This window comes from Macaca fascicularis, chromosome 9 (genome assembly GCF_037993035.2).
Source record: "Macaca fascicularis isolate 582-1 chromosome 9, T2T-MFA8v1.1".
NCBI classification, from domain to species: domain Eukaryota; kingdom Metazoa; phylum Chordata; class Mammalia; order Primates; family Cercopithecidae; genus Macaca; species Macaca fascicularis.
The window spans coordinates 101,300,872-101,317,870 of NC_088383.1; the positions used below are offsets into that span (position 1 = coordinate 101,300,872).

At 38.7% G+C, this 16,999-nt stretch overlaps 1 protein-coding gene across 4 annotated transcripts in view; it reads right to left on the bottom strand.

Annotated features, from left to right (window-relative positions):
* Positions 1 to 16,999, bottom strand: part of IDE (insulin degrading enzyme) — a 120,181-nt gene that overhangs the window by 66,569 nt on the left and 36,613 nt on the right. For all 4 annotated transcript variants that reach the window (XM_005565951.4, XM_005565950.4, XM_074002210.1 and 1 more), the window contains exons 3-4: positions 16,597 to 16,804; positions 13,847 to 14,016 (exon numbers count right to left, since the gene is read on the bottom strand). In XM_005565951.4, the coding sequence (XP_005566008.3) occupies positions 13,847 to 14,016; positions 16,597 to 16,804 (378 nt within the window). The remainder of the gene's footprint in view (positions 1 to 13,846; positions 14,017 to 16,596; positions 16,805 to 16,999) is intronic.

The following is a 16,999-nucleotide window of genomic DNA, read 5'->3' on the forward strand; positions in this document are numbered from 1 at the left end:
GAATTCCATAGTAACACTGTTTCATTAACAGGAAAATGGATAAATAGTGGTACATTCATTCAGTGAATTTTTCAAAGAGCAATAAAATACAAAAATTATCAGAGGAATACTCATCAATATGGACAACTCTTACAAAACAAAATGTTGAATAAAAAATACAAGCAGCAGAGATTACATACAATAAAGTACTATTTCTATGAAACATAAAAACATATAAAACTATAAATGCGGAAATGATAATCATTAAAGAATATAGTGGTTATCTCTCAGGAGCAGGGAGGAAAATGCAATTGACGTGTACACCGGATGCTCAAAGTGCATTTGTAACATTCTTTCTTTAAGCAGTGTGACAGGGAATGATTTGGCAAATGTCTGTGTACCTACCTCTTTGTATGACAACTACATCATACATCATACATCTGTAAAAATACTGAAGTATTTAACATAATACTTAATGAATAAACAACAGAAAATAAACAACAAACAGTAGCTACTGCTGTTACAATTTGAATTGTAGGAAGGACACTTGGCTTCTGAGTGGATCATTAAATAAAAAGATGTACTCACCAAGGAAAAAAATAGATTGTGGCTAGAAGCTGAGTAAATGGTCCAGATGACTGCCCCCCAACAACTAAGAATCCATGTATGGAGAACAACGTGAATAAGACTGGGATAATAAATACCAGTTTAGTCTCTAGACACATACTGTCCTAATTATGGAGGATCAGGGTTGCTCACCTACTGGGACCCTTCCACTCTAGGCCTGCTAGGAGAGAACACTGCCTTGGCATTTAGGAATTCAGGGATTCTTGTCCTGACTCCATCATGTGCTAATTAGAAACCCTGGAAAAGTCTCCAAATATCTCCAAGGGGTCATTTATTTCATCTGTAAAATAGGGATAATATGGATATTTGTCCAGTTGGCAAGAGCAAGGAAGGGCTCAATCCCTGACTCTCCTTCATTTCCTAGCTGTGAGACACAGGCAGGTTTCTTAACCTCTCTTACACCTCAGTTTTACTTATTCATAAATGGGAATAATAAGAGAACCAACCTCACAGGATTGCTGTGAGAATTAAAATATAAATAATCTGCCGGGCTCGGTGGCTGACGCCTGTAATCCCAACACTTCAGGAGGCTGAGGCAGGCGGATTATTGGAGGTCAGGAGTTTGAGACCATCTTGGCCAATATGGCGAAACCCCGTCTCTACTAAAAATACAAAACTTAGCCAGGCATGGTGGCAGTCACCTGTAGTCCCAGCTACTCGGGGAGGCCAAGTCAGGAGAATCGCTTCAACCTGAGAGGTGGAGGCTGCAGTGAGCCGAAATCAAGCCATTGCACTCCAGTCTGGGCAACAGAGCAAGACTTCATCTCATAAATAAATAAATAAATAATCCATGTTAAGGCTCAGCATAGCATCTATCAGACAATAATTACACAGTATTAACATGGGGTTTTGTGAAGCCTAAGAAATGTAATAATGGATGTGAAGAGGGGTTGGTAAATTGTAAAATCCAGTAAGTGCTACTTTATATTTTCATTTTAACAACTATTTAAAATTCTGTTTAGAATAAATAAAGCTTACAAACTCAGTACTAATGTATATGAATGCTGATTTTCGAGGGAATAAAATTTATTTTCCTGGAAAATTCTGAAGTCAGCAATATATTTCTTATTCTGAGAAGGAATGAGTTTTAAGTTTTAGAAATGTCTTGGAAACCAGAGGTTGCTCCAATAGTATGTTCTCAGGGAGAGGTCAACTTTATAGTTATAAGCCATTTTAATTGTATACATTCTCTGAAAACCCAAGATCCTGAAAGTTAGGCTAACATACGTATAGCTAGTTACTTGGAATTATTATAAACTTTTTTTAAAGTCCTTTCTTCTTGCTATAGCAGTCTTCTAAAAATCCTGGAAGTGAGAGACTAAAGCCTTTTAATATATGTGAATTTTCTCACAAAATTTAAAATGACAATTCCTCTGCAGCTAGGTATATGCAAGCACAAGATAAGAGTTATAAGAGGGGATTTTAAGCAAAAACCTCTTAAATGCCATCAGAAAACACTCCTACACTTGATTGGTCCAGGTCTTGTTTTCAGTAAATTTCTAGTTTTCTGTAGACACATATCCCAGTGAGGGTAAAAAAGATAGTAACAAAATCCATGGAAAAGCTTAGGGAACAATAAATGATTACATGGACTAAAATATATGAAGTGTTTTTATATCCATGAGTTTATGTGATACACTCAAAAAAACAAATTAGTCACCTTGAAGGATGCTGACGAACCAATTCATTATTTTGAAAACTGGTCAATAAACGGAATGGAATAAAAGCATTTATCCTGCCTTTCCTATAGTAACTGTACCACTGACTAGCCAAATAGTAGAAAAAGAGATTTTACAGTAGTACTCAAGTTAACCAAAACAGATGGAATAATAGAATTAGCATTAGAAAAACCAAAATTAGGGAGGTGATGCACTGAGAATCAATGTTTGCAACATCACAAATAAATGACCAGACATCGTATGCCCAATGGAAAAATACATCACCACCTATGAAGGTGCCTTGTCAAAAAGTCAAAGACAAATTTGATCAAGTCTCTATATCCAACTGCCAATTTGTAGAAATACAGAAGACAGAGGAACTTGTTAAACTACATTGTTAGGGGTGCAGTAAAAAAAAAAAAAATCTAGGCTATGAGAAGTTCGATAAAACAAACAATCTGATTATTCAATAAATAAATTCCAAGAGGGGAGTGAGGGGAAGGAGCAGAGGAAGAGATGAAGGATGAACTCATAAGCTAAAAAGAGACTTAAAAGACATATCAGACTGGTGTGGTGGCTCACTTTGGGTGGCTCACTTTGGGGTCCTAGCACTTTGGGTGGTCAAGGTGGGAGAATTGCTTGGAGCTAGGATTTCAAGACCAGTCTGGACAACATAGTGAGATCCTCTCTCTACAAAAATTAAAATAATAATAATAATAATAAAGGACATATCAAACAATCACTAATACTTGAGCCTTATTTGGACTCTGATTCAAATAAACTTTAAAAATTATGATTTTTATAAGAACACTAGAAATTTGAACACTAACTGGATATTTGATATTAATGGTAACAATAATGGTATTTTTATGTTTTTAAAAATGAACTGTTATGTCTTAGAATATATACTGAAATATTTATGAGCAAAATGATATCTAGTATCTCTTCAAAATAATACAAAAGGGTGAATGGAAATGTAATGCACACATAGGGCATTATAGTATTTTGTGTACTTTTGTGTATGTTTTAAATTCTTCATGAAAAAAATGGTGAAGGGAAAGAGGAAATAAGGGTGGGAGGGAAGAGAGAAAAAAGTAATTGAACTTGTATTAGAGTCTGATTTGGTGTGTTATTATCTTTACCACAGGATCAGGAGTCACTGAACTACTCTCTGGCTCATATTCCACAATTTTATTTGGTTCTATTTTTTTATTCTATTCCTTCCTATTTTTCTATGCAAAGGCATCCTTTGTTATACTCAAACTATCCTAACTCATGTTCTCCAAAAGAAACCAAGCTCACTCCTTGGTCTTTTCTTCATGTCATGGTTTTGGGGGTCAACCTAATTATTATCATGAAGAACACAGGCTTTGAGTTCAGACTGACTTAATATTTGAAATCCATAACCTATACAGAGAGTTTCACTACCGCCCTATCTCTCTCCTCTCTGTACTCCCTGCAAGACTAAAACATTAGCCAAATACAATAAATAATAATTCCTTTTCTTTTTCCCCTTGAATGGCTCTTCCTTCTGCTTAAGGAAATCTTTTTTTTTTTTTTTTTTTTTTTTGAGGCGGAGTCTTTACTTTGTCGCCCAGGCTGGAGTGCAGTGGCACCATCTCGGCTCACTGCAAGCTCCGCCTCCCGGGTTCGTGCCATTCTCCTGCCTCAGCCTCCCGAGTAGCTGGGACTACAGGCGCCCGCCACCGCGCCCGGCTAATTTTTTGTATTTTAGTAGAGACGGGGTTTCACCGTGTTAGCCAGGATGGTCTCGATCTGACCTCGTGATCCGCCCGCCTCAGCCTCCCAAAGTGCAGGGATTACAGGCGTGAGCCACCGCGCCCGGCCAGGAAATCTTACCTATACTTCAGCAGAAGTGAAACTGCATCTCCACTAAGATCCTGGAGAATTAAATTCTGGGCAACACTAAAACAGGCAAAATAGAATAGTGTTTAAAAGCTCCAAATCTGGACTCAGATCCTGACTCTAGCACTTAAAAGCTGAGGGACCCTAGGCAATTTAATTATCTTAAGTCTTAATCTACACGTATATAAGATGGAAATAAGAGCATCTACCTACTGGGGTTACTGTGAGAATTATTAGAAATTAAATAATCCATGTAAAGTACTTAGCACAGCACTCAATAAAAATTAGTAAGAAAAAGGAGGAAGAAAAAGGAGAGATGATGATCCTGGAAAATCAAAGCTAAAATTACACTCAATGAAATCCTGGGTTTGCCTTGCTTCCCCAACGAAACTTTCAGCACCTTGAGTGCAATGACACTGGTTACACTTCTTTGCATTTTCAAATGCACTTTACATGTAGGGGAACTAAAAAAATTACTTTTCAACTGAGACAGACAAAATTCGGGCTCATTTATACTTACAATCCTATGAACTTGCAATAAGCATACCAGAGTAAATAGCAGCGGAGTCAGAGATCACTTGAGCTCAGGAGTTTGAGACTAGCCTGGGCAACATGGTGAAACCCTGACTCTAATAAAAATACAAAAACTAGCCAGGTGTGACGGCACATGCCTGCAATCCCAGCTACTCCAGAGGCTGAGGCAGGAGAATCGTTTGAACGCAGGAAATGAAGGCTGCAGTGAGCCGAGATTATGCGACTGCACTCCAGCCTGAATGACAGAAGGAAACCCTGTCTGAAAGAAAGAAAAGAAAAGAAAAAAGAAAAGAAATTTTCTTTCTTTTCACTAGCTGGGCGCAGTGGTTCACACCATAATCCTAGCACTTTGGGAGCCCAACGTGGGCAGATCACCTGAGGTCAGGAGTTCGAGACCAGCCTGGCCAACATGGTGAAACCCCTGTCTCTACTTAAAAAAAAAAAAAAAATTAGCTGGGCATTGTGGTATGCGCCTATCATCCCAGCAACTTGGGTGGCTGAGATACGATAACCACTTAAACCTAGGAGGTGGAGGTTGCAGTGAGCCAAGATCATGCCATGTCACTCCAGTGTGGGCAACAAGAGTAAGACTCGGTCTCAAAAAAAAAAAAAAAAAAGTCACCCACACCTAAAACACAGCCCCACCCTCTGTATTCTTGTCTTTTACTTTGCCTTTCATTCTACCTATACATGAAGGAGTACCTGTTTCAATGCTCCCACCCACTCTTTGACCTCCTTCTTTTATTTCCCTCCCAGCTGACTAAACCCAGTTGCTCCCACAGTGTCGGCAGAGTTATGTTTGGAGAAACAGATCAGTAAGGCATAACCAGAACTAAGTTTTTCCTTTTCCTATTCTAAACCTACTTGTAAATATTCAACTGTTCCTACTTTAATTCCATGAAGAGGCAAACAAAAAAACAAAATAGGGCAGAAAAATGGCTTCCAATTTATCAGGAACTATGAAACTAAATGCATATTTGAATAATGAAGAGAAAAAGCCAAAGTGGACACTAACTGAATTCAATAACATAGTAAAAATATCATTCATAAATTAGCCAGGCATGGTGGCAGGCATGTAATCCTAGCTACTTGGCAGGCTGAGGCAGAACTGCTTGAACCTGGGAGGTGGAGGTTGCGGTAAGCCGAGATTGCGCCACTGCACTCCAGCCTGGGTGACAGAGCGAGACTCTACCTCAAAAAAAAAAAAAAAAAAAAAAGAAAAAGAAAAGAAAAATATAAATATATATATGTATCATTCAACATGATCAAGCAGGATTCATCTCAGGGATGCAAAGATGGTTCAACATATACAAATCAGGCTGGGCACAGTGGCTCATGTCTATAATCCCAGCACTTTGGGAGGCCAAGGCAGGTGGATCACCTAAGGTCGGAAGTTTGAGATCAGCCTGGCCAACATAGTAAAACCCTGTCTCTACTAAAAATACAAAAATTAACCAGACGTGGTGGTGGGTGCTGCAATCCCAGCTTCTTGAAAGGCTGAGGCAGCAGAATCGCTTGAACACAGAAGGTGGAGGTTTGCAGTGAGCCGAGATGGCACCACTGTACTCTAGCCTGGGCGAAAGAGTGAGACTCCATCTCAAACAAACAAACAAACAAACACAAAATATATACAAATATATACAAATCAATAAACATGATACATCACAGGGCCAGGTGTAATGGCTCATGCCTGTAATCCCAGCACTTTGGGAGGCCAAGGCGGGTGGATCACTTGAGATCAGGAGTTCCAGACCAGCCTGGCCAACATGGCAAAACTCAGTCTCTACTAAAAATACAAAAATTAGCCAGGCATGTGCCTGTAATCCCAGCTACTGGGGAGGCTGAAGCAAGAGAATCACTCGAACCCGGGAGGTAGAGGTTGCAGTAAGCCGAGATTGTACCACTGCCCTCCAGCCTGGGCAACAGAGTGAGACTGTATCAAAACAAAACAAAACAAAAACATGATACATCACAGTAACAAAATCAAGGACAAACACCATAAGCTGAAAAAGGCATTTGACAAAATTCAACATCCCTTCACGATAAACATTCTCAACACACTGGGTACAGAAGGAACATATGTCAAAACAATAAAGGCCATATATGACAAACTCAGAGCTAACATCATATGGAACAGCAAAAAATTGAAAGCCTTTGCTCTAAGATCTGAAGAAGACAAGCATCCCCACTTTTACCACTTTATACAGCATAGTACTGGAAGTCCTAGCCAGAGCCATTAGACAAGACATAAAGAGCATCCGAAATGTAAAGAAAGAAGTCAAACTGCCATTGTTTATAGACAACATAATCTTATATTTAGAAAAACCTAAAGACTCTACCAAAAACACCTGTTAGAACTGATAAATGAATTCAGTAAAGTTGCAGGATACAAAAGTTAGCATACCAAAATCAGTGGCATTTCTATATGCCAACAGTGAACAATCTGGAGAGAAAAAAAGAAAAATAACCCCACAAATCAAGAAAGCAATCCCATTTATAATAGCTACAAAAAACAAAAACAAAACACACACACACACAAAAACACAAAGCACACACACACACACACACACCCTCTAAGAACAAATTGAACCAAAAAAGTAAAAGATCTCAGCCTGGACGCAGAGGCTCACACCTGTAATCCCAGAACTTTGGGAGGCCAACTTGGGCGGATCACTTGAGCTCAGGAGTTTGAGACCAGCCTGGCCAACATGCGAAACCTCGTCTCTACTAAAAATACAAAAATCAGCTGGGCATGGTGGTGCAAGCCTATAATCCCAGTTACTTGGGAGGCTGAGGCAGAATTACTTGAACCCAGGAGGTGGAGGTTGCAGTGAGCTGAGATGGCGCCACTGCACTCCAGCCTGGGCAAAAGAGTGGGACTCCGTCTCAGAAAAACAAAAAAAAAAGTAAAAGATCTCTACAATGAAAACTATAAAATACTAATGAGAGAAATTAAAGAGGGCACACACAAAAAGGAAAGATATCCTGTATTCATGGGCTGGAAAAACTAATATTGTTAAAATTCCATACTATCCAAATATCTACAGATTCAATGCAACCCCCATCAAAATACCAATGACATTCTTCACAGAAATAGAAAAAAACAATCCTAAAATCTATATGGAATCAAGGCAAGGACCTTTTCAGAATCCTACTGTCCTTTCACAGCTACCAATCAGGTATTATACTATTAACATGATTTATTTAACATTATTATGGGCTTCACAAGCACAATCTCATTTAATATTGACATCAACCTGACATGGAAGGAAACTGGGTAGAGAAGTGAAGAGGATGGGCAAGATGGTTCATGCCTGTAATCCTAGCACTTTGGGAGGCTGAGGCAGGAGGATCACTTGAGCCTAGAAGTTTGAGATCAGCTTGGGCAACATAGGGAGACCCCATCTCTACAAAAGATTAAATACACGGTGGCTCAAGCCTGTAATCCCAGCACTTTGGGAGGCCAAGACGGGCGGATCACGAGGTCAGCAGATCGAGACCATCCTGGCTAACACGGTGAAACCCCGTCTCTACTAAAAAATACAAAAAACTAGCCGGGCGAGGTGGCGGGCGCCTGTAGTCCCGGCTACTGGGGAGGCTGAGGCAGGAGAATGGAGGGAACCTGGGAGGCGGAGCTTGCAGTGAGCTGAGATCCGGCCACAGCACTCCAGCCTGGGCGACAGAGCGAGACTCCGTCTCAAAAAAAAAAAAAAAAAAAAAAGATTAAATAATTAGCTTAGTGCTGTAGCGTGTGCGTGTAGTCTCAGCTACTTGTGAGGCTGGGATAGGAGGATCATTAGAACCCAGGAGGAGGAGGTTACAGAGTGCCAAGATTGCACCACTGCACTCCAGCCTGGGCAACAGGGTGAGGCTCTGTCTCAAAAAAAAAAGAAAAAAGACAGGGTCTATGTTGCCTAGACTGGTCTTGAACTCCTGGGTGCAAACCATCCTCCTGCCTCAGCTTGCTGAGAAGCTGGGATTACAGGTGCATACCACCACATCTAGCTTTTTGTGTCTCTTTTGAACAAGAATTTTAAATTTCAATGAGGTCAAGTTTATCTCTAAACCTATGGTTTATGTCTATCTTTATGGGGTTTTTTTTTGTGTGTTTAAGAATTTTTCTTCCACCTGAAGATCAAAAAAATTCTCATATATTTTCTTTTAAAAGTTGCAGCGAACCAGACTCAGTGGCACGTGCCTGTAGTCTATGGAAAGTCTACATAAAGTCCTAAGAAAGAACTATATTTTTTTCATTCATTTGTAATGTACCTCTTCCTTACATCAAGTTTCCATGTTTGTGGATATGTTTCCAGGGTCTATAATCTGTTCTACCGGTATCTTCATGCACCCCTGCATCAATTCTAATACTGTAACAACTAGAACTTTATAATAAGTCTTGGTACCTGGTAGAAGTAGTTTTCCTTGTTCTTCAAAATTATCTTAGCTATTCTTGGCCTTTTACTCTCCTATTAATTTTATAATGAGATTATAAAAACCCTCAAAAAAACTTACAGGACTTTCAACTGGCACTGCATTGAATTTAGAGAAATTTGGGGCATATTTCTGAGTATTTTATAGCTTTGTTAAATATTGAGAATGAAATAATTTTTACCCCAGCATTTTCCTGTAATTGACTATTGATACAAGAACATGAACGGGCACAGTGGCTCACGCCTGTAATCCCAACTACTTGGGAAGCTGAGACAGGAGAATCGTTTGAACCCGGGAGGCGGAGATGGCAGTGAGCCAAGGTCGCGCCACTGCACTCCAGCCTGGGTGACAGAGTGAGACTCCATCTCAAAACAAAAACAAAAACAAAACAAAACAAAAAAACCAACCGCAATTTTAGTGTGTTCCTCTTCTTTCTGGCAACCTTGCTTAATTATTTGTAATGACTGATCTGAAGATTTCCTTCAGTATTTTTATGGAGGCAATCCTATCATATAGAAATAAAGAAATAGGTTTTGTTTGTGGTGCTTCCTTTCCATCTTTTATAATCACATTTTCCCCTTGACTTACTGTAATGATTAATACTTGTAAGTATAGCCAAACAAAAAGTGATAGTGGGCATCCTTATTTTTTCAACAGAAATCTTCTGAAACCTCCATTAATCATGATGTTTTACAATAGTTTTTAATCAGCTTAAAAGTTTTTTATTGGCCAGGCGCGGTGGCTCAAGCCTGTAATCCCAGCACTTTGGGAGGCCGAGATGGGCGGATCACGAGGTCAGAAGATCGAGACCATCATGGCTAACACGGTGAAACCCTGTCTCTACTAAAAAATACAAAAAACTAGCCGGGCGAGGTGGCGGCACCTGTAGTCCCAGCTACTCAGGAGGCTGAGGCAGGAGAATGGTGTAAACCCGGGAGGCGGAGCTTCCAGTGAGCTGAGATCGCGCCACTGCACCCCAGCCTGGGCGACAGAGCGAGACTCCGTCTCAAAAAAAAAAAAAAAAAGTTTTTTATTGTTGTGGTTTATTTTTGTTCACGGATGAGTGCTGTATTTTATCCAATGCTCAGAGTTTATTGTCTATCACTTTGGACTACTAAAACTGTGGGTCAGGACCCATTATATTGTAATTAAATGCATTTAAAGTATTAGCAGACCAGAGTTTCTCTAGGAAAAAACAAAAAACAAAAAACAGAATATAACGGAAAGTGCCACACTGCATCCCATGATGTAAGATAGTGTTTGACAAAACTTTTGTTTCAGCTGCTCACACAAACACATATATGTGCTCTGAATTGCCAAATAAAATGCCCTTCTTACTATGAGTTGTATACAAAAAAGAGTTTGAAAGCCACTAATCTATACTATTTCTGAAGCATGAAAAATGCTAGGGACAAACATCTTACTGTAAAGTTTTCTTAAAACAGATAATACAATGTGTGGTTTTTAATCATTCAAAAATACATACCTTTTCCTAGTATTATTATTTTAAATCAAAATCCCTTGATGAGACCAGGCATGATGGCTTATGCCTGTAATCCCAGCACTTTGGGAGGCTGAGACGGGGGGATCACTTGAGGTCAGGAGTTTGAGATCAGCCTGGCTAACATGGTGAAATCCCATCTCTACTAAAAATACAAAATTAGCTGGGCAATGTAGTGGGTGCCTGTAATCCCAGTTACTCAGAAGGCTGAGGCAGGAGAATCACTTGAATCTGAGAGGCAGAGGTTGCAGTGAGCCAAGATCACCATACTGTACACCAGCCTGGGCAACAGAACAAGACTCTCTCAAAAACAAAAACAAAAACAAAAACAAATTCCAAGATGAACAAAGTGGCCCACATTCACAAAAACATCTGAGGCTAAAGCAATCTACATACATTAGCATGAATTTCTGACAAAGGATCCTACTTCAAGGATCACTTTTGCAAAGTTTTAAATATGCATAATATCTGAGATGAGGGCATAGAGCTTTCATCAAATTTTCAAATGTACCTGTGACCTTAAAAATACATAGAACTATGGCCAGGCGCGGTGGCTCACGCCTGTACTCCCAGCACTTTGGGAGGCTGAGGCGGGCGGATCACGAGGTCAGGAGATCGAGACTATCCTGGCTAACACGGTGAAACCCCGTCTCTACTAAAAAAAAAAAAAAAATACAAAAAATTAGCCGGGCGTGGTGGCGGGCGCCTGTAGTCCCAGCTACTTGGGAGGCTGAGACAGGAGAATGGCGAGAACCCGGGAGGCAGAGCTTGCAGTGAGCCGAGATTGCACCACTGCACTCCAGCCTGGGTGACAGAACAAGACTCTGTCTCAAAAAAAAAAAAAAAAATACATAGAACTTCTAAATTCAATGTAAGTTTATAATTCTAAAATCAGAAGGTAACTTGACATTTCTATTATATCACATTTTCTGTACTGTGTACTGAGTCTGGCTCACTTGTTTCTCAGCTGTTTATATTACCATGTACTTTACTAACTGCCTTGCTTTGTCAGGCTATAAAAAGAAATATGCCCTGAAACTTCACCCATATGGATATGCCATGCAATGTATCTCTTTGCCCATCATTCCTGAAACCCTTCTACAGAATATTTTAAGATTGTTCTTGTGGCCAGGCATGGTGACTCATGCCTATAATCTCAGCACTTTGGGAGGCTAAGGCAGGAAGAATACTTGAGGCCAGGAGTTCAAGACCAGCCTGGTCAACATAGTGAGATCCCATCTCTACAGGAAAAAAAAAATGTTCCTTGTTTGTGACCAGAAGTAACATTACTCACCTTATTCACTGGATTTATTTCTGGAAAATGTGTAACTGCTTTCTGATTATGCTGATTATAATTTGTCACCAGTGAGGTTATTTTACAAAAGGCAACTCCCAAAGAGGAGCTCCAACATATTCTGCACAATAGTAGCATTGTTTGTGTAAGTATCTAACATACCAGAGACTACTTTAAAAAACAAATAATCACTGGGCGCGGTGGATCATGCCTGTAATTCCAGCACTTTGAGAGGCTGAGGTGGGCGGATCACCTGAGGTCAGGATTTCAAGACCAGCCTGACCAACGTGGCGAAACCCCATCTCTACTAAAAGTACACAAATTAGCTGGGCGTGGTGGCGGGCGCCTGTAATCCCAGCTACTCAGAGGGCTGAGGCAGGAGAATTGCTGGAACTTGGGAGGCAGAGGTTGCAGTGAGCTGAGATCAGGCCACTGCACTCCAGCCTTGGTGACAAAAGCCAGACTCCATCTCAAATAAATAAATAATCATTTGAATGTAATGTTTTTGAAAAAACAAAAAAAAAGTTGTTTTTTTTGTTTGTTTGTTTTTGAGACAGGGTCTTACTATCACCCAGGCTGGAGTGCAGTGGCTCAATTGCGGCTCACTGTAGTTGACCTCACTGGCTCAAGCCATCCTCAGCCTCCCAGGTAGCAGGGACTACAGGCACATACCACCATGCCTGGCTAATTATTTTATTTTCTTGTAGAGACAGTGTCTCACTATGTTGCCCAGGCTGGTCTCAAACTCCTGAACTCAAGCAATCCTCCCACCTTGGTCTTCCAAAGTATTGCAGTTACAGGCATGAGCCACCATGCCTGACCTGATATTTGTTTTTTAAAACTCACATTCCCTTCTTTACATACCATGTATGCTGATGTTCTCCACAAAAATCACTTCTCAAAAAATTCAGCATTATGTAGACATTCTAAGAACCACACTATTCATCTTGGCAATTATGTTAATATTGAGTGCCGAGTACTACGGTTCTAAAGAATATAATATCATTGCTTCAAAGTGTAATTTTTTAAAACTCCTAAATCTGTAAAGCTATGCTAATTTCTCTGACTGCTGTTTGACATATTAGAATGATATCCAAACTTAAAGTTGTCTTTATGGTTTTAAAAAGTTCCCAAAACTAATTTATAAAATAAGCATGTTGTCAGAGAATTTTTAAGCATAAATTTCTAAGTACACTAAATAATATATTATCATTATTCTTATAAACTTTTATAATACCCAAAACAGTATTTTAACAGTAAAGCAATCTGTTAACAATGATTACCTCTGGTGAGTAGGACTGGCAGGAATAGATAAAGAATAGACAGACTTGGTGTTTCTGCTTTTATTTTTACTTTAAATGCTTTTCTACTGTTTAAATATTTAAACAAGTACTTTTTAATGAAAAATTGAAGAAAAAGGTACAATTATAAAGTCAAGAGTCTCCACATTTATCTTATTCTACTTCCTGTTATCCCCACTTCTTATCTCCCTCTAGGAGATTGTAGCACTTTCAGAGCAGGGATCTTCTGTGTCTTCTACAGTGTCCTGTCTCCCACAGAGTTAACCCCAGAGCAGATGCTATGCATCTGGATTAGCAGAAGTGGAGGAAATGAGGACAAGTGGATTCAACAATACTATAGTGAGCCTTTACAAAAAAAAGTACTTTGGAAGGTAGGCTTTGGAATAAAAGAATCTATTATCTTCTCCATATGGAATGCTGGTTAATACCTATTCACAACTCTAACTGCTCTGCTCCTTAAACATTTAGAACCCTATTTGAACAGGATATAAGTAGAAATGTGGAATTTTGAAATCTATCCTGAAATGTAAAATATGCCATGAACTGTATATGCCATGGGTTATATACATAAATATATTTTATATAAACATAAAATATAATACTATGCAGTGGCCTTGGGTTTAAATGAGGTCAAGGAAAGCAGCTGTTGACAAACCTGTCCCAAATTTACTAAAGGGGTGTTTAGGATTCCCTGTAGCTTTTTCCAACTGAAAGAGTCTCCAGGCATCGTTCATCACATTCTTCTCATGTTCTGAATCAACTGCATTCACCTCTCTGTCTTTGCAACTTTCATCGAACAAGGGGCACAGAAAGAACTGTGCAAACCTAAGGGTATGAAACATAATTAAAACTTGAAAGATGTCATTTTAAAAGAATGGTCTTTTAAAAAGATTTTTCAAACTTATTAGATATGAAATGCAAATTTTGCAGAATCAGAAACAAAACAACCATTGCTACTAAGAAAAAAGGAATACAAAATAAGTGCTATGGAACAGAAGAAAAATCTAATATTGAACAGAGGTAACTGCAGAGGAGTTGATCTACCCCAGAGATGATAAATAGTGAAAATTTAAAAAATTAACACCAAAAAAGGCAGATTATGGAGACAACAGCAGTCTATTTAAGATTTTTAATTTGGCATGTCTATAAAAACTGTTATATGTGGCTAATTCTCCAAAAAAAAAAGAGAAAGAAAGAAAAAGGCAGGTCATAGTTTTGAGGCCAATCTTAAATTTACAGTTTTAGGTGCAATGTCACTAAGACTCAGGCACCTTAGGACAAACAAGTGACCTACTTTTAACAGGCTCAATTTGAATATTTCTTTCTTCTTATGTAGAAAAACAAACTTGAATTAGTAGGAAAAAACATAACGCAGTGAAAAACCTGAGGTATGACATAATTTGCCTAAGACATGATTATGGGCTTTGATGAAATTATAAGAGAAATAGTCCATAAATTTTTAATAAGCAGTGATTCAGTAAATAACACAGTATGTAACTTTAACATAAGTAACCAATAGGCCTTTCTTGAGGCTATTCCTTAATAATAGTACCAAAGTTTAAGATACCTACAGCTAATAAATTAACTCTTCTATATCAGGTTAAATTTAACTCAGGATTCCTGTAGTAATTCTTAAGAAACTTTACATCCCATTTTATAGAATAAGACTTGATTTAGATGAAGTTAAGAGCAGAGGCTCTGAACAGGACTATTTTATTCAGTGGGTCTAAGGAACTCTTAGGTCTATAAACATCTCAGTTACCTCACAGTCCAGCTGTCACAGAAGCCATTATCATTACTTGCTATTCACTTTAAGTGCATAAGTAAATACGATACTGTGCTAAGTACTTTACATATACCACAAGGGGAAACTCTATCTATCTGGAGTCTATAATCAAAGATGTATGAAAACAGAGAATTTCTGGCCACATAACATCTTTTACCCACCTCAATACCTCGAGGCTGGGAAAAATGTCTAACAGCTACATACCAAAGCTGGATAGGCCCAGATAAAGGATCATGTTTGACACAGTATAATCAGGTTTTTAAAATGATCCTCTTATACAAGTGGATTTTTAGTTTGAGACAAGTAACAGACATCCTCCATCATACAGAGATCTACTATATGAACATCTGCTGCAGCATTTGTAAAGCAGGAAATGAAATTCAGTGTATGATCCCAGGGCACTCATTAATGGAAGTCCTCTGGGAATACATATCAGAGATGATTATACCTCAAAGCTGCTGCCTAAAGACTGAAACATAAAATATTAGAATAAGTAGGAAACAGACTACTCTGACCCAGTACATATCATAAACCCACGCCCTCGCTTTGATAATGTTTTTTCAAAAATATAACAATTATTATTAAAAGTAAGCAAATAAAGCTGACAGTGACTAAAAGTGTCAAATTTCATTATAGATCAAAAAAGTTGCTGAATTACACCTTGGCATCACAGAAAACTATAAATATTTACCAAGGATAAGTTACACTTCAAATAATGAATCAAATCGCTGATGTAACAAAAAAATTAGAAATTGTTAGCTGTATAAAAAATTGATCCAAAAAAAAAAAATATATTGACCAAGGCTGGGTGCAGTGGCTCACACCTGTAATCCCAGCATTCTGGGAGGGTGAGGTGGGCGGATCACCTGAGGTCAGGAGTTCGAGACCAGCCTGACAAACATGGGGAAAGCCCATCTCTACTAAAAATACCAAATTAGCCGGGCATGGTGGCACATGCCTGTAATCCCAATTACTCAGGAGGCTGAGGCAGAATTGCTTGAACCCGGGAAGCGAAGGTTGCAGTGAGCCAAGACTGCGCCATGGCATTCCAGCCTGGGCAACAAGAGCGAAACTCCATCTAAAGAAAAAATATATATATATTGACCAAGAAATTAAATTGGCCTAATGGAGTTTGCTCCAGAAAACACTTTCAAAATATCCCCATGGTTGAAATAGCAGATCAAAACGTTCTGTATCTACTAAGCATCCTTGAGAAGCAAGGAAATGAATGAGGAGCGAATATTTAAGGTTTAGCATTCTGGAACAGAAGTATGTCTGAAAAGAGATCAATGACACTATCAGGTTAGTCCTCATCACATGCTTTAGATGTAACACCAGTTAGAATGGAAAGGGCTGCTAAAAATTCTATACCTCAATAAAATACTTTGCAGGCCTGAAGACTCATTTAAAGTCATGCCATTATTATTCCTTTACCACTCAGTAAATATATGACATCATTCATTTTTTCTTTTTCAGAAAACACAGGGAAAAACACAGGTTAAAATACCTTTTGTTAAACTATGAAGCTATAAAGCCATCTCTGTAGAAATAATAATTGTTATTATTATTAATGTGACAAGTACACAAAGTTGGATAATTCATAGGGTATTCTGCATTACCTGTCTAGGGCACCTTCTAGGTGTTCATGAGAAACATCAAAATAGTAATTGGTATGTTCTCCACTAGTAAAGGCATTTGAACTTCCTGCATGCTCACTGAGAAACTGGCTGTATTCATTTTCTTTAGGGTATTTCTTTGTTCCCAAAAAAAGCATATGTTCACAAAAATGACTTAAGCCAGCAATATTTGGAGGATCCGACAATGAACCTGAAAGAGAAAACACGTATATAATAAATCATTGTCTTATGTTGAAAGCTAGTAAGTACAGATGACTTGTAGTTCTTGTTAGTATGACAACTCCAACCATATAATCAGAGAAAGTTAAGCACAAGTTACCTAAAATGCTATTATTTAGAAAGCAAATCAGTAGTCAGAAGACTGGTCTCTAGTGCCTGCTCTTGA